General features: G+C 33.9%; 1 protein-coding gene across 2 annotated transcripts in view; it reads left to right on the top strand.

Moving 5' to 3' along the window:
• Nucleotides 1-24,852, top strand: part of Fbxo9 (F-box protein 9) — a 49,587-nt gene that overhangs the window by 11,930 nt on the left and 12,805 nt on the right. For both annotated transcript variants that reach the window (XM_076858591.1, XM_076858590.2), the window contains exons 4-7: nucleotides 1,169-1,226; nucleotides 3,308-3,407; nucleotides 6,078-6,208; nucleotides 6,952-7,066. In XM_076858591.1, the coding sequence (XP_076714706.1) occupies nucleotides 1,169-1,226; nucleotides 3,308-3,407; nucleotides 6,078-6,208; nucleotides 6,952-7,066 (404 nt within the window). The remainder of the gene's footprint in view (nucleotides 1-1,168; nucleotides 1,227-3,307; nucleotides 3,408-6,077; nucleotides 6,209-6,951; nucleotides 7,067-24,852) is intronic.

Genomic DNA, 24,852 nt, shown 5'->3' with positions numbered 1-24,852 from the left:
TCACAAATTATTTTATTGCCTCAAGGATCCTTTATTTTTATAGTTATGCTCTCCCTTTCCTCCCACTTTCCCCAGCTATTCCTAACCACTGGCAGCTACCACTGATCTGTTCTTCATTTTATAATTTTTACATTCCAAGAATGTTTGGAAAGTTGCATCACACAATATATAACCTCCTAAAGTTGACTTTTTCAGTAGACATAATTCCTTTGAAATCTGTCCGTGTTGTGTGTCATCAGTTTGTTCTCTTTTATTTCAGGGTAGTATTGCCTGGTATAAATGTTCCCCATTTTTTTTTTTTTTTAACCATTCACTGGTTGAAAAATATTTCATAGCAGTTTTATTGTGAATAAAACTGCTATGAATATTTGTATACAGGTTTTTTTTTTTTTTTTTTTTTTTTTTTTTACAAAAGTAAGTTTTTATTTCTCTGATATAAATACCCAAGAGTGCAATTGCTGGGTTCTATGGTAAGTACATGTTTTGTCATAAGAGAAATTGCCAAACTTATCCCAAGTGTCTGTACCATATTTCCACCAGCAATATCTGAGGGATCCAGTTTCAATGCATCCTCATTAGCATTTGGTATTGTCATTACTTTTTAATTTGTGCCAATCTAATAGGTGTAGTGATATCTCATTGTGATTTTAACTTGCATTTCCTTAATGGATAATAATGTTGCATATCTTTTCATGTGCTTTTTTCCCATCTATAGATCTCTCTGTAAAATAATGTTTATGCCCTTTTAAAATGGATTGCTTATATTATTACTGTTGAGTTTTGAGAGTTCTTTATGTATTGTAGATACAAGTCCTGGAATTTTCTAGAACAAAAGTTTTTTGATGAAGTCCAGTTTACCAAACAACTTTTTTCTTTTATGAATCTTGCTTTTGGTGTCAAGTGTAAGAACTCTTTTTACATAATCCTAGGTCTCCAAGATTTTCTTACATTTCTTTTCCTCTCTAATAATTTTATAGGTTTAACATTTGAGTCTATGGTTCATTTTGAATTAATTTTTATGTAAGATATGAGATTTAGATCGAAGTGCATTGTTTGCCTGTCAGTATGCAATTGCTCTAGCACCATTTGTTGAAAAGACTCTACTGCTGTCCATATTCACTTTTAATACAGATTTTCAAAAGTTATTTTCCACTTTTTATTTATATAGGCTCGAGAACTCTTCCTAAAAGCAGTAGAAGAAGAACAAAATGGAGCTCTCTATGAAGGTAAAACTCAAGGCCCAAGGTTATGTAGTTATGACTTTTTTTAAAGAACAACTCTGTTACTGATTTTTTTTTTAAACTAAATCTTATTTAGTAAAGAACATCAATGTTCCTATGTTTGAAATTAGTTTTTAAGTCAAAAAGTTTTAAGACTTTATTTCTATACAACTTATCTGTTTCAAAAAATAATTTCTGGGAAACTTGTATTGGAAGGATGAATAAAACAATGCTTCTCTACATTTAGTTTTAGTGTTTATTCTTCATTAATAAAACCTTAAAAATTGTATCCATCTTAAAATAGGGTATATTTTCATAGGTGAAAGTTACTTCAAAGGAGGAAAATATAAAGGATAAATCAAGGAATACATAGATGTTTTCCTTTTTGAGTTCTAATTTACATTTTGTCAAAAGTATATGCTTCATCTTTAATAGTTTCTTTTAATAACCCAATAGAAATTCATATGTGTTTTCATTTTTTATGGTAAATATAATCATGGGGAAAATGTTCTTGCTTGAAGCATTTGGAAATACCAAAAAAAAAAATAACAACATTAACAGTTACTTTATTTACTTGCAAGTTTCTTACACATTTTTAAAGGGTCTAGTTGGTCACATCTCTACTCATTCTTCAGTCTTGTTTGTAATACTTCCGATTCAGCTTAAAATATGGTAATTCAGAATGAAATAGAACATAGCAAAAAAAGGCAATGCTGGAGGCATCACAATACCTGACTCCAAATTATACTACAGAGTTATATTAACAAAAAGTGCATGGTTCTAGCATAAAACCACACATAGACCAGTGTTACAGAATAGAAGACACAAAGACAAATCCACACCTGCAATCATCTGATTCTTGACAAATGTGCCAAAAACATACATTAAAGAAAAAAGAGCCTTTTTAAAACAAATGTTGCTGGGAAAACTGCTTATCCATAAGTAGAAGAATGAAACTAGACTCTTATCTCTCACCCTGCACAAAAATAAAATTAAAATATATCAAATATCTAGATATATAAACAGAAACTATGCAACTCCTAGGAAAAAACTTAGGGTCAACACTCTAGCATAAGCAACAAGTTTCTCTATAGGACACTTAAAGCATAGGAAATAATGCCAAGAGTTAATATGGGACAGCATTAAATTTAAAAGGTTCTGCATAGCAAAGGAAACAATTAGGAATGTGAAGAGAAAACCAACAGAATGGGAGAAAAATCTTTGCTAACTACTTTTCTGACAAGATTAATATCTAGAATATATAAAGAAGTCAAAACTTTACAACAAAAAATCAAATAACCCAATTAATAAATGGGCAGATGAATTAAACTTCTCAAAAGAAGGAATACAAATGACCAACAACATATAAAATGTGGTTTATATACACAATGGAGTTTCATTCAATATGTCATTCTTGATTCTTCATAATGAAGAATGACATATTATTTACAGGAAAATGGATGGAACTAGAGAACATTCTGATAAAATAAGGCAAACTCAGAAGGTCAAGGGTTGTATATTTTTCTGTCATGTGGAAGCTAGAAAGGAAAAAGAAAAAAGTGGGGGTGGATCTCATGAAAATCACAGGAAGATCAGTAGAGGAAAGGGACCAAGTAGTGGGTGGGAAGAAGTGCTGGGTAGTGATATTAGTCAAATTATATTGTGTGCATGTACAAATATGTAACAACAAATACCATCATTAATGCACCAGTTTTTTAAAAGGTGGAAAAAATGAACATGGCAGAATATATTGAATTGAATAGAATTCATCTAAGGGGAAAAAGAACTAATTAGCCTCCGCAGCCCCAGATACATAAAAGGGCGAGGAAAACCATGAGACGGGGAAAAAAGATACCAGTAAAATACATCATGAGTTTCCATAACACATTAACTTTAAAAGAAAAAGTTTCCAAATCTTCTAGTAAGATTTGGAAATAAGTTTCTTCACTATGCTTCTATTGCATCTATAAAAAGAGAGTTTGGCTGTTTGTAAAGAAGTTTACAAAATTAAACTACAGTTAAGGGTAATCAAAGGAAATGACAAAAATGTGTGGTCCTAGCTAATTTAGCTTTATTTCTTCTTTTAGCCATCAAGTTTTATCGTAGGGCTATGCAACTTGTACCTGATATAGAGTTCAAGATTACTTATACCCGGTCTCCAGATGGTGATGGCGTTGGAAACAGCTAGTGCGTATATAATTTGATAGACAGTAATGCATAGTGTGTTAAAGTTAAGTGTCTTTGCCATGCTGACTCTTAACATGATGAGAAGATGGTGCTAATTCTGTTAAGCTATGTAGTATTTAGTATATCCTTATTTATAACTTACAGAAATTTTTAAATTAGGAAACTCTTAGATTAAAATATGAAAATGTACATTTTAAATAGCTTTAACAAAAGTTAAGGTGATGAATTTTTTAAATAAAAGCAATGATTGCTGAAAGGAGTAAATTAAAGAATACACTTCAACCTTTTGAAACATTTGAAATAAAAGTACTAAAATATAAAATAGGGCTAGTTGACCAAATGTTAATAGTGGTTAAAATCGGATGGTGCATACATGAAATTTCATTACATCAGTCTTTCTGCTTTTGTGTTTAAACTTTATTTATTTATTTTTTATTTTTTGCAGTATTAGGGATTGATCCCAGAGGCACTTTACCACAGAGCTACATTCCCAGTCCTTGTTTTCTTTTTTTATCTCACTGAATTGCTGAGGCTGACCTCAGACTTGCAATCCTCCTGCCTTAGCCTCCAAGTTGCTAGGTGTGTGCCACAGAGCATAGCAAAACATTTTAAATTTTAAAAGTGGGATTTTATTAGGAAAATGATGAACTCTAACAAAATATTAATCTCATAAATTCTAAAGTAACATTGTTTAAAACTATAGGCATAGCTGGGCAGGGTGACACAGGCCTAAAATTCCAGCAAATTAGGAAGCCAAGGGAGAAGGATCACAAGTTCAAGGCCAGCCTGGACAACTTAGTGAGACCTTGTCTCAAATTAAAAAAAGGACTGGAAATGTAGCTCAGTGGTAGAGTACCATGGAGTTCAAGTCCCAATACTTTAAAAGAAAAAAAAAAAGATGTAAGATGGAAATATTTCTAAAAGAAATTGCATTTCACTCTGTAGATGTCATTTGCATCAAAGTTATGAAGTTACACTAAAGGTTTAATATGAACAAAGACCAAGAGAACATATTTTTAAGCCAATGTTATACAATGTGTTACAAATACAATGTATTTGTAAGACAATTATAAAATTGTTTTGGTCCAATACCTCTATCCCCGAGAGTCCATTTTGATGATATTAGAAGGAAAGGGTGTCTGTACCTATGGGAGAATGTCAGGTTTTAAAAATAGACTTTTGGTAAGGAGATTTTGACTATTACTATATTCATTGTCATGAATAATTAGGTTACATTTATCAGTGATATGTTTTTATTGCCGTGTGTGTGTGTGTGTGTGTGTGTGTGTGTGTGTGTGTGTGGTTTTGAGGATTGAAGCCAGGTCCTCATGCATATTAGACAGGTGCTCTACCACTGAGCTAAATTCTAAGCCATATTAATTATTTTTGAGACAGGGTCTTGCTAGCTTGTCCAGGCTGGCCTTGAACTTTGCAGTTCTCCTGCCTCAGCCTCATTAGTAACTCAGATTATAGGCATGCATTTGCCAGTGTTTCTTAAATGCATGTGTGATGTGTGTGTATATGTGTATATGTATATTATATATGTACATATACACATACACACATATGTATATATACACACATATATAAGCATTTAAGAATTGGATAGACCATATTGTAAACATCCAGTGAAGTCAATGTTAACTGCCTGTTTGAGACTTTGATCTAACAATTTTTTCACCAAATTGGAGTTAACAGTGTGAGAGAGTTCATACTTAAAATGAATCATTTGGGCTTTTTCTAAACCTTCTTTAAGTTTGGGTAGAGTCATTCAGAGCTAGGTCTTTAGCCAATTTAAAAAAAAAAAAAGGCTGAGTGCTGTTAAGGAAAATTTTGTTAAAACATTAAAGAAGCATTTGTTTTTCTGTCCCATTCTTTTATACAAACCCAGGTACTATCAGAGTTTTTCAAAGATAGTCATTTTTTAATTACCTGATTGATAAAACTTGGAAGTTTGATGGGCTTATTATTGTTTTGGTTTTTGCCTTCCCCAGTAAAATATTAGTAAACTAGCCATTGAGTCCAACTAACCTCAATCAGACTTGCTTTTTGTTGTATTATATAAAACCCTTTCTGGTTCCCTTATTTCTCATTCAAGCCTTTTGCAAGTCTGATCATCTTTAATGTTAATGTCAAGAAAAATGGAGAGCTAGACTAAAAATTCTTAACTACACATTGTTATATCATGGTAGGTGATACGTGTGGACCCTAAGATCTTTCCAAAGTAGATGTTTTCTTTTAAAAGATAATTAGATATATCTAAAGAAAAATCTTGGTAAGTAAGTACCTCAAATGATATCAATATATTTGATTTTTATCTAGTTAGAAAGAATTTAGATTACCTAAAGAATTAGTTACGTAAGATTTTCAGTTCATTTGACAATTTTCACTTAACTTATGAAATGTCTAAAATAAAACTAAGTAATCTCATTACCTAAATCCCCAAACCCTAATTCTTAATGGGTTATCACTGAAATGTTTTTCTTTGAAAAACTTGGTGTGATAACTCCTTTACAAGGCAAGATAAACTACTATTGCAGTTTTTTAAAGCAGTAAGAAAGCTTGTTTTTAATGACTTTCAAAAACAGATTTGAAATTGTTATGAAAAATCAGTTTCTAAATTTATGTTCATAGTCTGAGATACTTTAGTCATCTCCCTTCTTTTTTCAGCATTGAAGATAATGATGATGACAGCAAGATGGCAGATCTCTTGTCCTACTTCCAGCAGCAGCTCACATTTCAGGAGTCTGTGCTCAAACTGTGTCAGCCTGAGCTTGAGAGCAGTCAGACTCACATATCAGGTGTGGATTCTTGGCTGTTTTTACCTTAGGTTGAAGTTTTCTGAACCTACATATTGCCAGATAATTGCAATATGGTGAGAGATCCACTTACCTAGATTTGTTTGTATATACTAATAAACTTTTCAAAATCTGAAACAGATAAGAGTTGAAATGCAATTGTTCAAGGATGCCATACTTTTTTCAGTGAAGATCTGAATGGGTCAGTTGGAGTTGTTGAAGTAGTCCCCAGAAAATTGGAGTAATGCTGCTACAATAAAGATTTTAGCAGGGTAGAAAATAGTCCTGAGGCAGCCAAATGTTTGAAGTTACTGTAATTTTTCTTCAAATGTTGAATATTGTTAAAGAATTTTTCAGAGGAAGACAATTTAAAGTTTTCAAGAAAATAATTCTTTAGTGTTAATGAATGCAATATGGATCACACACATATATTAGATTATTTTCCTAACATTTATTTTAATATAACTTCCCGGTAAAATAATCTGATAAAGGAAAAGTGTGCTTTATAGAAGTAGCTTCAAATTTATTCTCTACTGAAAAAACAATGATATTTGTCTTTTGATGCTAGGAAATATTGATACTATTGGGTAGTTAAATACACTAATGCTGTATCTCTGAGCAGTACTAACAGTGTGATTTATACATTCATAAATTTCTAGTAATGCACAAATGCACTGAGAATGTAGTTTTTTTTGACTGTGCAATGACAAACAGGAGAGTAATTGAAGGATGATTTTCTTTTGCAGTGCTGCCAATGGAAGTCCTGATGTACATCTTCCGATGGGTGGTGTCCAGTGACTTGGACCTCAGATCATTAGAGCAGTTGTCTCTAGTGTGCAGAGGATTCTATATCTGTGCCAGGTGCTTCTTTTTTTAACTCATGAAGTGGGGAAAAGGATCATGATTTTCTGCCAGTATCGTTGAAGAACTTGGTTGATGTTTTGAGTAAAAGCTTAGAATGAACAAAAGTTTTGCAAAGCTATACTTAGCATGATTTTCTAAAATAACTTAGCATTTACAATTAGACTATTTCCAGGGTATAGAAAAAATATGTAGAAAAGATGCAGTCTCACATCCTGCTTCCATAGGGTTTGTATGCCAGACTAGCCCACTTGGAAAAAATAATTATATTAAAAAAGTATGTTCAGGTTATTTTTTTGTTTTATTTTTGAAAATTGAAGAATTTGTTCTAATTAGTTATACATGACAGGAGAATACATTTTGACACATTGGACACAAATGGAGCACAACTTCTTCTGGCTGGACATGGCATAGTCACACCAGTGGTGTAGTCACCTATATATATATAGGGTAATAATGTCCATCTCATTCCACCGTCCTTCCCATCCTCACACCCCATCCTTTCCCTTTACTCCTCTCTGCCCAATCCAAAGTTCCTTTATTCTTCCCGCCCCTCCCAATATGAATCAGCATCCGCTTATCAGAGAAAACATTCAGCCTTTGCTTTTTTAGGTTTGGCCTCTTTCACTTAGCATATTTTCCAGCTCCATCCATTTAACCTACAAATGCCATAATTTCTTTCTTCTTTAAGGCTTAAGTTATTTTTACAGTGATTCTAAACCCATTAAGTGATAATGATTTGAATTTATATTGTACAAGAACTTTCTTATAATAATATAACTTTTAAAATATTTTTATGTGAAAAATAGTTGAGTATAAAATTGTTTGAAGCTGATCTTCATGTGTTTCTTATATAAATTAATATATATAGTCCTTAGAATCTAGAATCTTTTCATGTCTGGTTGTTAAAATTCAGATGCATTATTTTTTAATAACGTAATTCCATGTGGAATCTTATTTTGCATAAAACATTATAACTTCTTGAAACCTTTGTTTTTGCTCATTCTCTGTGTTATTCTACTTAACAAGTACCTATTAGCGCATTTTATCCCATTATCATTCCAGATGTAGAACACTTATGAACACTTAAATTGAGTATTATTAGTTTATTTTAATGCATCTGTGTCATTGAAGTATTAGCAGAATTAAAAACTTGTAATTTAACATGGTAAGCAACTGTTGAATCACAACCAACCTTTCAAAATTGGAGATTCAAGCAGTATTATCCCTTTTATTATGTATAAGAAACAAAAATTTGGTTAAGAAAGGAAATTTTCAGGAATAAAATTTCATGTGTCATAAAAATGAGAAAAAAATGTAAATATACATTTCAACACACCAATATAAGTAGATTTTGCTTCTTTAAAACTGGGTATTTTAAGTTGTAAATGGAGTTAAACATATTTTGAGCTTATCAGTATCATGTCAATTCTCAATACATCTTTTATTCAGCTCATTTTACTAATTCCATAATAAAGTTCTGTTGGGTTTGGCTTATTCTGGAAATTTATTCCCAGTTTGACCATTTCACTACTTATGCAACTGACATTCCTACTCAGCCACCATTCTGCATGAAAAAATGCAGTGGCATCTTGCATGGCCTTGCTGCTTTCACTCTTCTAATCCTAGCACATATCTCTATAAATCCTCAGTAATTGGGTTTTTAAAATTTTTTATTTATTGCGGGGTTGGGGATGTGGCTCAGGTGGTAGCGTGCTCGCCTGGCATGCGCGGGGCACTGGGTTCAATCCTCAGCACCACATAAAAATAAAATAAAGATGTTGTGTCCACTGAAAACTAAAAAATACTCTCTCTCTCTCTCTCTCTCTCTCTCTCTCTCAAAAAAAAAAAAAATTGACAGAAAAAATATGTGTATTGCATACAGCATGATGTTTTGAAGTATATATACTTTGAAGTAGTTTATTTTAATGCACCTGTGTCATTAAAGTAGTTGCAGAATTGAAAACTTATAATTTAAAATGGTAAGCAACTGTTGAATCACAACCAACCTTTCAAAATTGAAGCTTCAAGCAGTGTTATTCCATTTATTATACTGTAGAATGGTTCAGATAATTATCATTTTGTGATGATAGTACTCAACATCCACTCTGCATTTTCAAAGGATACAGTTGTTATTAACTCTAGACACCTGCTGTACAATAGATTTCTTGAATGTATTTTCTTCTGTGTCTGTATATTCTTTAATCAACATCTTCCACTTCCCTCCTGAACCACCCCTGCTTCTGTTAGCCACCATTCTGTTCTCTACTTGTATGAGATCAATTTTAAAAAAAATGTTATAATATATTCATATAGTCACATAATAAAATAATATAATTTGATCAATTTCAATCCCCAGCCTATCCCCTTTACCCCTCTTCCTCCCCCTGTTCCTCTTCTATTCTATTGGTCTCACTTCTATCTTTTTTAGTTTGTTATAATTAGTTGTACATGGCAGTGGAATGCATTTTGACACATTGTATACAAATGGAACACAACTTTTCATTCCTTTGGTTGTACATGCTGCAGAGTCATACCTCTAGTGTAATCATACACGTATATAGGATAATAATGGCTGTCTCATTCTACCGGCCTTCCCTTCCCCACCATTCCACCCCTCCACTCATTCCCCTCTACCTAATCCAAAGTTCCTTCATTCTTCCCTACATTATCCTCCCTGCCCCACTGTGGATCAGCATCTGCTTATCAGAGAAAACATTTGGCCTTAGGTTTTTTTGAGATTGGCTTATTTCACTTAGCATGATGTTTTCAGTTCTATCCATTTACCTGCAAATGCCATAATTTCATTCTTTAGGGCTGAGTAATATTCCATTGTGTATGTGTACCACATTTTCTTTATCCATTCATCTGTTGAAGAGCATCTAGGTTGGTTCCATAGTTTAGCTAATGAATCAACTGGTTTTGTTTGTTTGTTTTTAGTGAGATCATGCAACAGAGTCTTTTTGTGTCTGACTTATTTCACTTAATATAATGTTCTCCATTTTTTTTTATAGCTGAATCATATCCCATTGTGTATATGTACCACATTTACTTTATCCATTCATCCCTTAGTGGGCACTGAGGTTGATTCTGTATCTTGCCTGTTGTGAATAGTGCTGTCGTAAATATGCAAGTGAATATCTCTCTTCAACACACTGATTTCAATTCTTTTGGATATATACTCAGAAGTAGAATTGCTGAATCATATGGTAGTTCTAATTTTAATATTTTGAGGAATCTCCATACCAATGTCAATAATGGCTGTACTAATTTACATTCTCAGTAACAATTCATAAGGATTCCCTTTCCTCAATATCCTTGTCAACACCTGTGATCTTTTCTTTGTTTGATGATGGCCATTCTAATAAGCATGAGGTAATGGCTCATTCTGGTTTGGATTTAAATTTCCTGATAGTGATGTTGAGGATTTTTTCATGAACCAGTTTTTCATTTATATATCTTATTTTGAGAACTGTTTCAATCTTTTGCCTATTTCTAAATTGGGTTATTGTTTTCTTACAATCAGGTTGATTGAGTTACTTACATATTTTGTATGTTAATATCTTACCAGATATATAGTTTACAAATATTTTCTCCCATGCTGTAGGCTCTCTTCATCCTAATTATTTCCATTGTTGTACAGAAGCTTTTTAATTTGTTATAATCTCGTTTGTTTATTTTTGGTTTTATTGCCTGTGCCTTTGAGGTTGTATCAAAAACTCTTATCCCTGATCCATGTCATGAGCTTATCATATACATATGTTAGTAGTTGTGTGATTTGGGGTCTTACTTTTAAATCTTTAGTCCACTTTGAGTTGGTTTTGTATATGTGTGAAATAAAAGTCTAATTTCATTCTACTGCATATTTAAAATTGTTTTCCCAACACCATTTATTGAAGAGACTATCTCTTCTGATGATTCTTTGTACTTCTGCAGTATCAGTTATAATGACTGCCTTTTCGTCTCTGATTTTGAGTCTTCTCTCTCAGTCTATTGATTGGTTGGTTGATTTTCTCATTTTAAAAATATCCTTTATTTTGTTGGGCTCATTTTCATATTTTACTGTTCTCTTTCATTTATTTCTGCTCTCACCTTTATATTCTTCTGATTTTAGGTTGAGTTTTTTTCTTTTTTTTTTTTTCAATTCCTTGAGGTGCAATATTTAGAACTGCTTTTGCTGAATTCCATTGATTTGGGTATGTTGTGTTTTGTAAGACAGGTTGGTGTTCAGTGAACAACATAAGGTTTGTTTATCTGGGAAAATCATTTTTTTGAAGAACTGCTTAGCTTGATACAGTATTGGTTGGCAAGTTTGTTTTGTTTGAATTTTTGTGTTTATTTACTTTTTAATTGATTCACAAAAATTAAAAAATTGTACATATTAATGGAGTACCACATAATTAGTGTTCAATACACATATATATCACATAATGTTCAAATAAGGTTAAACATTCTTACTTCCTCAAACATTGTTTCTTTATGGTAAAGACTTCTAAAATCCTTTCTTCCAATGTTTTGAAATGTACAGCATATTATTGGTATCTATAATTACTCTACTGTGCAATAGTGCATCCAAGCTTGCTCCTATCTTATAATTATTTAGTACCCTTTGATCAGCCTTTCCTCATTCCTCCTCTAGCTGCTTTCCCCAGCCTTTGGCAATCAACATTCTCCTAACTTCTATGAGATCAATTTTTTTTATATATATTTCACATAAGTGAGATTATATGGTGCTTATCTTTCTGAGCCTGGCTTATTTCACTTAATAATGATTTATATTTTCATCCATGTTTGCTACAGATGACAGGATTTCCCATTTGTGGCTGAATAGCATTCCATTGTGTATATGTATCCTGTTTTCTTTATCCATTCGTCAGTCAATGGTTGTTTCCATTTCTTGGCTTTTATGAATAATGCTACAGGGAACATGGGAGTGCAGGTGTCTATTCAACATATTGATTTCATTTCCTTTGTATATATACCCAGTAGTGTGATTGCTGAATCATATGGTAGATCTATTTTTAATATTTTGAGGAACCACCATACTGATTTCCATAATGGCTATACCAATTTACATTCCCACCAACAGTGTTCAAGGGTTCCTTTTTTATCACATCCTCGCCAGCATTTGTTATACCTAGTCTTTGAAATTGGCTGTTCTTTACTGGAATAAGGTAATAGCTCATTGTGGTTTTGATTTGCATTTCTGCTATTGCTGATGCTAAGCATTTTTTTATGTACATATTGGCCATTTGTATTTTATGTCTATTGAGATTTATTACCCACTTTGTTGTTGTTGTTGTTGTTGATACTGGGGATTAAACCCAGGGGCTACATCTTCAGCCCTTTTAATTTTTTTGAGACAGATCCTCTTTAAGTAGCAAGGCCTTGAACTTGGAATCCTCCTACCTCAGCATCCCAAATCTCTGAGGATACAGATGTATGCCACTGTGCTGGCCTATTACCCACTTTTAATTGGGTTATATTGAGTTTTTAGAGTCCCTTATACATTTTGGATATCAGCTTGTTGTCAAATATGTAGTCTGCAAATATTTTTTCCCATTCTATAGGATATTCCTTTATTTCTGTTCTATGTAGATTGTTACCTTTGCCGTGCAGAAATTCGTCAGTTTGATATAATCCCATTTGTCAATATTTGCTTTTGGGGTCTTGTCCAAAACATTCGTGCCCATTCCAACCTTCTGAAGTTTCTTCTATGTTTTCTTCTACTGTTTTCATAATTTCAGGTCTTACATTTAAGTCTTTAACCCATTTTGAATTAATTTTTGTAACTGGCTTCCTTAATCTTTATACAAAGAGCCAATTTTCCCAGCACCATTTACTGAAAAGGTTATCCTTTCTCCAGTGCATGTTCTTAGCCTCCTTGTCAAAAAATCAGTTGGCTAGAGATGCATGGGCTTCCTTTTAGGCCCTCTGTTCTGTTCTATGTGTCTGACTTTATGCCAGTAGCATGGTGTTGTGATTACTAAAGCTCTGTAATGTTTTAAAGTCAGGTGGTATACTGCCCCTTGCTATGTTCTTTTTACTCAGTATGATTTTAGCTATTCTGAGATTTTTGTGCTCTGTATAATTTTGGAATTGTTTTTTTTTTTTCTAGTTCCTTGAAGAATGTCATTGGTGTTTTGATGGAGATTGCATCAGATCTGTACATTTTAATTGTTTTGTTTTTTAGCTTAATAGTAATATGAATGGTTTACCCATTCAGAGCATTCTGAATTTGTTTGTATAATTACTCTTAACCAGTGAGTTTTCTTCTTTCTTAGTAGTATCTGTTTCAGTTTGAAGAATTTCCTTTAGCATTTCTTATGGAATAGGTTTGGTGGAGATATATTCGCTCAGCTTTTTTTTAGGAATGTCTTTATTCCTCTTTCATTCCTAAAGGATATATTTCTTTTTCAGGTACAGTATTTTTGGTTGACAAGTTTTTTCCTTCAGTATTGTGAAAATCTCATGCCACTTTCTCCTGGCCTGTAAACTTTCTACTGAGAAGTCTGCTGTCAGGAGAATTGTAATACCACATGATTTTTTTTTGTCATTTACCTTTGAGAGCTTGATTGTAAGCTGTCTTGGGGTAGATTGGCTTAAATTTTTCTGGTAACCTTTCACTTTTCTGTATAAGGATATTTGTATCCTCTAGGTTTGGAAAGTTTTCTCTTATAATTTTAATAAGTTTTCTATCCCTTTGATATCCTCAAGCCCTTCTTGAACCCAAATTACCTGAATATTTATTCTTTTAGTACTGTCCTAAATTCCATAAACTTTCTTTGCTCCTTTCTTTTTTCCTTCAACTTTATGTTTTCAAATAGTCTGTCTTCAAGCTAATTCTTTCCTCTGTTTGATCTATCCTGCTATTGATTCTTAGGATATGTTTTTAATTTGCTGAGTATATTTTGTAGATCAAGGATTTTTTTTTAGAATTTAAAAAAAAACAGCTTTATTGAAATACAATTGATTGCATCTATTTAAAGTGTGAAATTTGATGAGATTTTATTATTGATTGTTTTTATTTATATATAAAAGGATACATTTTAACATAATCACAAAAGCACAGAACATAGTTTACTAGATACAGTCTCCAACACTTTTCTCCTCCCCTCCTCTACCCCCTGTTCACTCCCCTCTACTGATCTTCTACAATTTATTTACAGTTTTTTTAATTAGTGTCTTATGGATATACTTGATATTGGGATTCACTGTGCTATATTCATATATTTACATATGAAAGTTCAGTCAGATTCATTCCACTTGTTCTTTTCTTTTCCCATCCCTCCTTCCTCCCTCTTAATCCCGTTCATCTACTCTACTTATCTTTCCTCTATTTTGATGAAATTCCCTCTCCCTTTTCTTTCTCCTTGTCCTCGATTTATTTTGGATTGGCTTCTGTATATCAGAGAAAATATTCAACCTTTGACTTTTTGAGACTGGCTTGTTTCACTTACTATGATAGTCTTCAGTTTCTTCCATTTACTGGCAAATGCAATAATTTCATTCTTCTTTATGACTAATACTCCATTGTGTATATACACCACATTTTCTTTATCCATTCATCTGTTGAAGAGTATCTAGTTTGGTTCCATAGTTAGCTATTATGAATTGTGCTGCTATAAACATTGTGAATTGCTGCATCACTGTGGTATGCTGATTTTTAGATCTTTTGTATATATACTGGGAGTAGAATAGCTGGATGATATGGTGGTTCCATTTCTGGTTCTATGAGGAACATCCATATTGCTTTCCAGAGTGGTTGCATGAAGTTGCAGTTCCACCAACAGTGTATGAATGTATCCTTTTCTCTACTACCAATATTTATTATTTGTATTCTTGATAATTATCATTCTGACTAGAATGAGATGTAATCTCAATGTAGTTTTGATTTGCATTTCTCTAATTGGTAGAGATATTGAACATTTTTTCAAATATTTGTTGACAATTTGTATTCTTTTGAGAAGTTTCTCTTTAGTTCTTTTGCCCATTTATTGATTGGATTTCTTGGGGTTTGTTTTTAGTGTTAAGTTTTTTGAGTTCTGTGTATATTCTAAATATTGATGCTCTGAGGAGCAAGTGGCAAAGATGATCTCCCATTCTCTCTTCATGTTCTTAATTGTTTTCTTTGCTGTGAAGACGCTTTTTAATTTGATGACATCCTACTTATTGATTTTATTCTTGCGCTTTAGGAGTGTTAAGAAAATCAATTATCAATTATCAAGTTAAGTCAGTAGGTTCTTGTGCCACCATTTTGGAAGGTTGGGCATATATTTTCTTCTAGCAGTTGCAGAGTTTCTGGTCTAATTCCTAGGTTTTTTATCCACTTTCAGGTGGTTTTTGTGCTGGGTGAGAAATAAGCATCAAATATTATTTTTCTACATATGGATTTCCAGTTTTCCTCAGCACCATTTGTTTAAAAGGCTATCTTTTCTCCAAAGTATGTTTTTGGTACCTTTGTCTAGTATGGAATAACTGTATTTCTGTGGGTTTGTCTCTGTGTCTTCTGTTCTGTTCCATTGGTCTTCATGTCTCTTTGGGTGCCAGTACCGTGGTGTTTTTGTTACTATTGCTCTGTTGTATAATTTGAGCTCCATTATTGTGATGCCTTCAACTTCACTTTTCTCACTAAGGATGGCTTTGACTATTGAGTCTCTTATTTTTCCAAATGAATTTCAGCACTTCTTTTTCTTTTTTTTTTTCCTTTTAAAATATTTATTTTTTAGTTTTAGGTAGACACAATATCTCTATCTTATTTCTATATGGTGCTGAGAATCAAACCCAGTGCCTCACGCATGCTAGGTGAGCGCACTACCACTTGAGCCACATCCCCAGCCCCTCAGCACTACTTTTTCTAGTTCTGTGAAGAATGTCATTGGAATTTTGTGGGGATTGTGTTGAATCTTTATAGTGCTTTGGTAATTGACAATATTAATTCTGCCTATCCAAGAACATAGGAGGTCTTTCCTCTCTTCTAAGGTATTCAGTTTCTTTCTTTAGTGTCCAACAGTTTTCATCATAGAGGTCTTTTACCCTTTTGTTAGATTGATTCCCAAGGTTTGTTGTTGTTGTTGTTGTTATTGTTTGTTTTTTCATTTTGTTTTGTTTTCAGATTATTGTGAATGGGATAGTTTTCCCAATTTCTTTTCAACCGATTCATTATTGGAGTATAGGAACATAAGTGTTACCTTGTATTCTCTACTTTGCTGAATTTATTTATCATCTCTAAAAATCTTCTGGTGACATTTTTAGTCGTCTAGATATAAGATCATGTTACCAGCAAACAGATAATTTGAGCTCCTCTTTTCCTATTTGTATCCCTTTAATTTCCTTCTCTTGTCTTATTGCTCTGGCTAGAGTTTCAAGGACTATGTTGAATAGGAGTGTTGAAAGTGGGCATCCTTGTTTTGTTCCTGTTTTTAAAGGAAATGCTTTCAGTTTTTCTCCATTCAGTGTAATTGGCCTTGGGTTTGTCACATATGGCCTTTACAATATTGAGACAAGTTTCTTCTATCCCTCATTTTTCCAGTGTTTGAAATATGAATGGGCGCTATACTTTGTCAAAGGCTTTTTATATTGATTTTCATATGTTGAACCAACCTTGTATCCCTGGGATTAAAACTCACTTGATCATGGTGCACTATCTTTTTAATGTGTTTTTGTATGTGGTTTACCAATATTAAGAAATTTTGTATCTATGTTAATGAAGGGTATTGACCTGAAATTTTTTTCTTGATATGTCTTAGTTAAGTTTTGGTATGAGGATGATACTGGTTTTATAGAATGATTGGCAGTGTTCCCTCTTTTCTATTTCATGGAATAATTTGAGGGGTATTGATATTAGTTTTTTAAGTTCTGGTACAACTCAACTGAGAATCCATCCAGTTCTGGGCATTTCTGTTTTGGAAGGCTTTTGATAGCTGCTTCATTTCCATTACTTGATAATGATTTGTTTAAGTTTTCTGTAGCCTCATGGTTCAATTTGGGTAGGTCATATGTCTCTAGGAATTTATCAATATTTTCAAGATTTCTTAGCTTATTGAAGTACAAATTTTCAAAATAGTTTCTGGTGATCCTCTGGATTTCAGTAGTGACTGTCATGATACTTCATCTCTACTTTTGTTAATTTGAGTGTTTTCTCTATTTTGGTAGTTTGACTAAGGGGTTTTCAGTCTTGTTTATGCTTTCAAAAATGAACTCTTCATTTTATTGATCTTATGTATTGTTTTTTATTCTCAATTCCATTAATTTCTGATGTGATTTTTATTATTTCCTGTCAGCTGATTTGGGTGTTTGTTCCTTTTCTGGGGCCATGTTAGGTTATTTGTTTTACATCTTTATAATATTTTAATGTATAAACTCAATGTTATAAACTTTCCTCTTAGCACTGCCTTCCTACTGTCCCAGAGATTTTGATGTTACATCACTATTCTCATTAATTTCTAAGAACGTTCTTATTTCTCCCCTGACTTCTTCTGGTATCTATTTATCATCTAAAAGTGTATTGGGGGGTGCAGATGCCTGGAAATTGAACCCAGGGACGCTCAACCACTGAACTACATCTCCAGCCCTTCTCTGTTTTTATTTTGAGACAAGACCTCACTAAGTTGCTTAGGGCCTCACTAAGTTGCTGAGACTGGTTTTGAACTTGCAGCCTCAGCCTCCTGAGCCTCTGGGATTACAGGTGTGCACCACCATGCCCAGCCAAAAGTGTATTATTTAATCTCCAGGTGTTAGAGAATTTTCTGTTTTGTATCTTACTATTGATTTCTCCTTTCATTCTATTATGATCTGATAGAGTGAAGGTATTGTCTCCATTTTTTCCATATTTGCTAAGATTTGTTTTGTAACCTAAAATATATCTGTTTCCTAAAATATTTCATATGTTGCTGAGAAGAAAATGAATTAAATCATTGATGGATGAAATGTTCTTTATATGTCTCTTAGGTCCAGATTATTGTGTTTTTTAGTTTAGTAAAATCTTTAGTTTATGTCTGGAAGATCTATGTTGTGATGATAGAGGTCTGTTAAAGTCACCTGTCATTATTTTATTGCAGTCTGTTTAATTCTTAGTTTTGAGAAGGATTTGTTGGGGATCCAACATGGCGATGGGCGCGGAGAGATCAAGTCTCTGACCTCTTCAGCTGTGTGGGCATAGGGAGTCGTAAACTGTCTAAATGCTGTTTGCTCAGGATCACTAGGCAATGCTGAGCTGACGTAGATCTGGGGCAAACAGTCTGGGCCTCTCAGAACACACACCAAGCCCGGATCGGCTGCATTCAAGCTCCCATTCACCTGCTTCTTGCAGCCAAACTGCTGTGACTCAGCACTAACGACCCCGCTGAAACAACGGGTCGGCCCTTCTGAACTTACAGAGGTAAAAGCCAACTGAGCCTTCATAGGCAGTGGCCACAGGATTGAAACGGGGCTTGGGAGAGACAGTCAGGACCCACCCATTGCATTGGTCACCCGGCAAAGGGAACGAACTGTCACCATTTGCATGGGATACCACCATGGCAGAGAACTGACGTCACCAGAACTCGGCAGAGGAGATAACTTCATTGAAACCAGCGGCAACAGTGACTACTTCCCTTCCCTTCTAATATCTTTCCTCCCAAGCATCAAATAAATTTATAAGAGTAAACAGTAACTCAGCAGTCAAACAGAACAAGAAGTAACATGAGCAGCATGAAAAACAAAGGAAGAAAAGGAGTACAAACAATGCAGGACAGCCTAACTATTCAGGAGGACTTAGAGTCATCAGAAAAATGGTCATATAAAGAACTCAAGGAATACCTTAGACAGATGGAATGGAACCTTAAAGAGGATAGGAGACAGCAAATTCAAACAGTGAAAGAACACATTGAAAATGAATTACATAAACAGATAAAAGAAGAAGTTAAGCATTTTTATCAGGAGATAGAGATAATTAAAAAAATCAAACAATAATTCTAGAAATGAAGGAGATTATAAACCAAATTAAAAACTCAAATGAGAGTATCACTAACAGAGTGGAGCAAGTAGAAGCCAGAACGTCAGATATTGAAGACAAAATATATCATCTTGAAAAGAGTCTAGCCAACTCAGAAAGGCTGGTAAAAATCACAAGAAAAACATCCAAGAGATATGGGATAACATAAAAAACCAAACTTACGAGTCATCAGTATAGAGATTCAAACCAAGGGAATGAGTAACCTGCTGAATGAAGTAATTACAGAAAACTGTCCAGAAATAAAAAAAGGAAACAGATATACAAATTGTAGATGCGTACAGGACACTGAGCACACAAAATCACACTAGACCAACGCCAAGACACATTGTTATGAAGATATCCAATATACAGACCAAAGAGAAAATATTAAAAGCTACTAGAGAAAGGAGGCAGATTACATTCAGGGGTATAAACCAATAAGGTTAACAACGGATTTTTCATCACAGACGCTGAAAGCGAGAAGATCCTGGAACAACGTATTTCAAACACTGAAAGACAATGGATGCCAACCAAGAATTCTGTATCCAGCAAAATTAAGCTTCAGGTACGACAACGAAATAAAAATCTTTCATGAAAAACAAAAGCTAAAAGAATTTGCAGCCAGAAAACCAGCATTGCAAAATGTCTTGAGCAAAACACTACACGAGGAAGAAATGAAAAACAATAACCAAAACCATCAGTGGGAAGTGCCTCGGTAAAGACAGAGGGCGGGGGGGAAAGCTAATCATGGAAAAACAAACTAAATTTAAAAAAAAAAAGATAAATAATCAAATATGGCTGGAAGTACAAAGCATATATCAATAGTAACTCTAAACGTTAATGGCTTAAACTCTCCAATAAAGCGACATAGACTGGTAACATGGATTAAAAAAACAAATCCAACAATATGCTGCCTCCAGGAGACACATCTGATTGAAAAAGACATACACAGGCTGAAGGTGAAAGGGTGGGGAAAAAATATACCATGCACATGGTCCTTGGAAGCAAGCAGGGGTGGCCATCCTCATATCGAATAAACTCGACTTCAAGACTAAGTTAATCCAAAGGGATAAGGAAGGACATTATATACTGTTAAAAGGAACCATTCACCAACAAGACATAACAATTATCAATATTTATGCACCAAATAATGGTGCTGTGACGTTCATAAAACAAATTCTCCTCAAGTTCAAGAATCAAATAGACCACAACGCAATAATTATGGGTGACTTCAACACACCTCTCTCACCATTGGACAGATCCTCCAAACAAAAGTTGAATAAAGAAACTGTAGAACTCAATATCACAATCAATAACCTAGACTTAACTGACATATATAGAATATTATCAACCATCATCAAGTAGATATACTTTTTTCTCAGCAGCACATGGATCCTTCTCAAAAATAGACCATAAATTATGCCATAGGGCAACCCTCAGTAAATATAAAGGGGTGGAGATAATACCGTGCATTTGATCTGATCATAATGGAATGAAACTGGAAATCAGTGATAAAAGAAGGAAGGAAAAATCCTACATCACATGAAAAATGAACAATATTTTACTGAATGATCAATGGGTTACAGAAGACATAAAGGAGGAAATCAGAAAATTCTTAGAGATAAATGAAAATACAGACACAACATATCGGAATCTATGGGACACAATGAAAGCAGTTTTAAGAGGGAAATTCATCACCTGGCGGTCATTCCTCAAAAAAAGGAAAAACCAACAAATAAATGAGCTCACACTTCATCTAAAAGCCCTAGAAAAGGAAGAGCAAAACAACAGCGAATGTAGCAGAAGGCAAGAAATAATTAAAATCAGAGTGGAAATCAACGAAATTAAAACAAAAGAAACTATTTAAAAAATTAACAAAACTAAAAGTTGGTTCTTCGAAAAAATAAATAAGATCGACAGACCCTTAGCCATGCTAACGAAGAGAAGAAGAGAGAGAACTCAAATTACTAATATACGGGATGATAAAGGCAATATCACAACAGATGCTACAGAAATACAAAAGACAATTAGAAATTATTTTGAAAACCTATATTCCAATAAAATAGAAGATAGTGAAGACATTGATAAATTTCTTAAGTCATATGATTTGCCCAGACTGAGTCAGGAGGATACACACAATTTGAACAGACCAATATCAATGGATGAAATAGAAGAAGCAATCAAAAGACTACCAACCAAGAAAGGCCCAGGACTGGATGGGTATACAGCGGAGTTTTACAAAACCTTTAAAGAAGAATTAATACCAATACTTTTCAAGTTATTTCAGGAAATAGAAAAAGAGGGAGCTCTTCCAAATTCATTCTATGAGGCCAACATCACCCTGATTCCGAAACCAGACAGAGATACCTCAAAGAAAGAAAACTACAGACCAATATCTCTGATGAACTTAGATGCAAAAATCCTCAATAAAATTCTGGCGAATCGGATACAAAGGCACATCAAAAAAATTGTGCACCATGATCAAGTAGGATTCATCCTGGGATGCAAGGATGGTTCAATATACAGAAATCAATAAATGTTATTCATCACATCAATAGACTTAAGAACCATATGATCATCTCGATAGACGCAGAAAAAGCATTTGACAAAGTACAGCATCTCTTTATGTTCAAAACATTAGAAAAACTAGGGATAACAGGAACTTACCTCAATATTGTAAAAGCTATCTATGCTAAGCCTCAGGCTAGCATCATTCTGAATGGAGAAAAATTGAAGGCATTCCCTCTAAAATCTGGAACAAGACAGGGATGTCCTCTATCACCACTTCTATTCAATATGGTTCTCGAATCACTGGCCAGAGCAATTAGACAAATGAAAGAAATTAAAGGCATAAAAATAGGAAAAGAAGAACTTAAATTATTACTATTTGCGGTCGACATGATTCTATACCTAGAAGACCCAAAAGGGTCTACAAAAAAACTACTAGAACTAATAAATGAATTCAGCAAAGTGGCAGGATATAAAATCAACACGTATAAATCAAAGGCATTTTTGTATATCAGCAACAAAACTTCTGAATTGGAAATGAGGAAAAACACTCCATTAACAATATTCTCAAAAAAAAATAAAATACTTGGGAATCAACCTAACAAAAGAGGTGAAAGATTTATACAATGAAAACCACAGAACCCTAAAAAGAGAAGTAGAAGAAGATCTTAGAAGATGGAAAAATATACGCTGTTCATGGATAGGCAGAACTAACATCATCAAAATGGCGATATTACCAAAAGTTCTCTATAGGTTTAATGCAATGCCAGTCAAAATCCCAATGGCATTTCTTGTAGAAATAGATAAAGCAATCATGAAATTCATATGGAAAAATAAAAGACCCAGAATAGCAAAAGCAATTCTAAGCAGAAAGTGTGAATCAGGCGGTATAGCGATACCAGATTTCAAACTATATTACAGAGCAATAGTAACAAAAACAGCATGGTACTGGTACCAAAACAGGCGGGTGGACCAATGGTACAGAATAGAGGACACAGAGACCAATCCACAAAGTTACGACTATCTTATATTTGATAAAGGGGCTAAAAGCATGCAATGGAGGAAGGATAGCATCTTCAACAAATGGTGTTGGGAAAACTGGAAATCCATATGCAACAAAATGAAACTGAATCCCCTCCTCTCGCCATGCACAAAAGTTAACTCAAAATGGATCAAGGAGCTTGATATCAAATCAGAGACTCTGTGTCTGATAGAAGAAAAAGTTGGCTCTGATCTACATATTGTGGGGTCGGGCTCCAAATTCCTTAATAGGACACCCATAGCACAAGATTTAATAACAAGAATCAACAAGTGGGACTTACTTAAACTAAAAAGTTTTTTCTCAGCAAGAGAAACAATAAGAGAGGTAAATAGGGAGCCTACATCATGGGAACAAATTTTTACTCCTCACACTTCAGATAGAGCCCTAATATCCAGAGTATACAAAGAACTGAAAAAATTAGACAATAAGATAGCAAATAACCCAATCAACAAATGGGCCAAGGACCTGAACAGACACTTCTCAGAGGAGGACATACAATCAATCAACAAGTACATGAAAAAATGTTCACCATCTCTAGCAGTCAGAGAAATGCAAATCAAAACCACCCTAAGATACCATCTCACTCCAGTAAGATTGGCAGCCATTATGAAGTCAAACAACAAGTGCTGGCGAGGATGTGGGGAAAAGGGTATTCTTGTACATTGCTGGTGGGACTGCAAACTGGTGCGGCCAATTTGGAAAGCAGTATGGAGATTCCTGGGAAAGTTGGGAATGGAACCACCATTTGACCCAGCTATTGCCCTTCTCGGACTATTCCCTGAAGACCTTAAAAGAGCGTACTATAGGGATACTGCCACATCGATGTTCATAGCAGCACAATTCACAATAGCTAGACTGTGGAACCAATCCAGATGCCCTTCAATAGATGAATGGATAAAAAAAATGTGGCATTTATACACCATGGAGTATTACGCAGCACTAAAAAATGACAAAATCATGGAATTTGCAGGGAAATGGATGGCACTAGAGCAGATTATGCTTAATGAAGCTAGCCAATCTCTAAAAAACAAATACCAAATGTCTTCTTTGATATAATGAGAGCAACTAAGAACAGAGCAGGGAGGAAGAGCAGGAAGAAAAGATTAACATTAAAGAGAGACATGAGGTGGGAGGGAAAGGGAGAGAAAAGGGAAATTGCATGGAAATGGAGGGAGACCCTCATTGTTAAACAAAATTACATATAAGAGGTTGTGAGGGGAATGGGAAAATAAACAAGGAGAGAAATGAATTACAGTAGATGGGGTAGAGGGAGAAGATGGGAGGGGAGGGGAGGGGAGGGGGGATAGTAGAGAATAGGAAAGGTAACAGAATACAACAGTTACTAATAGGGCATTATATAAAACTGTAGATGTGTAACCGATGTGATTCTGCAATCTGTATTTGAGGTAAAAGGGGGAGTTCATAACCCACTTGAATCTAATGTATGAAATATGATATGTCAAGAGCTTTGTAATGTTTTGAACAACCAATTAAAAAAAAAGAGAAGGATTTGTTATATATATATAGATGTACCATTGTTTGGGACATAAATATTTACTATCAACTTTGTCTGGTAAAAGAGTAGCTACTCTTGCTTGTTTTCAAGTTCCTTTTGCATTGTATGTCTTTTCTCATCCTTCACTTTCAGACTGTGGATGTCTGTGCCTGTGAGTTGATAAACGATATTGTTAAGTCTTGTTTTTTAATCCAATCTGTCAATATATGTCTTTTGATTAAAGAGCTTAGACCATTTACATCCAGTATTGTTATGCAGAGATGCTCTTTATTTGTGCCATTTGATGTATTTCTATGTTGGACTTTATTCTCCTTTAATTGACTATTCATCACTGTGGGGTTTTTTTAATTACTTCATGAAATATTTGAGTATGTTTTGTAGTGCAGTCTTCCTGGTTATGAATTCTTTTAGCTTCAGTTTATCATGGAAGGTTATTTCATCTTAAATTCTGAAGTTAGCTTTTGCCTAGGTATAGTATTCTTAGTTGGCATTCATTTTCTCTCAGAGCAAAGTATATGTTATTTCAAACCCTCCTGGTGTTTAGGATCTGGGTTGAGAAATCAGTTGAAATCTGCATTGGTTTACCTCTAAATGTGACCAGCTGCTTTTCTCTTGCAGTTGTTAAAATTCTATCCTTACTCTGTATGTTAGGCATTTTTATTATGTGTCTTAGAGTAGATCTGTTGTGATTTTATATATTTGGAGTCCTATATGCTATTTATATCTGAATTTCCATCTCATTCTTA

Source organism: Callospermophilus lateralis, chromosome 6 (assembly GCF_048772815.1).
Source record: "Callospermophilus lateralis isolate mCalLat2 chromosome 6, mCalLat2.hap1, whole genome shotgun sequence".
Classification (NCBI taxonomy): domain Eukaryota; kingdom Metazoa; phylum Chordata; class Mammalia; order Rodentia; family Sciuridae; genus Callospermophilus; species Callospermophilus lateralis.
Note: the sequence above shows the minus strand (reverse complement) of the source record. Positions and strands in the feature narration are given on the sequence as shown.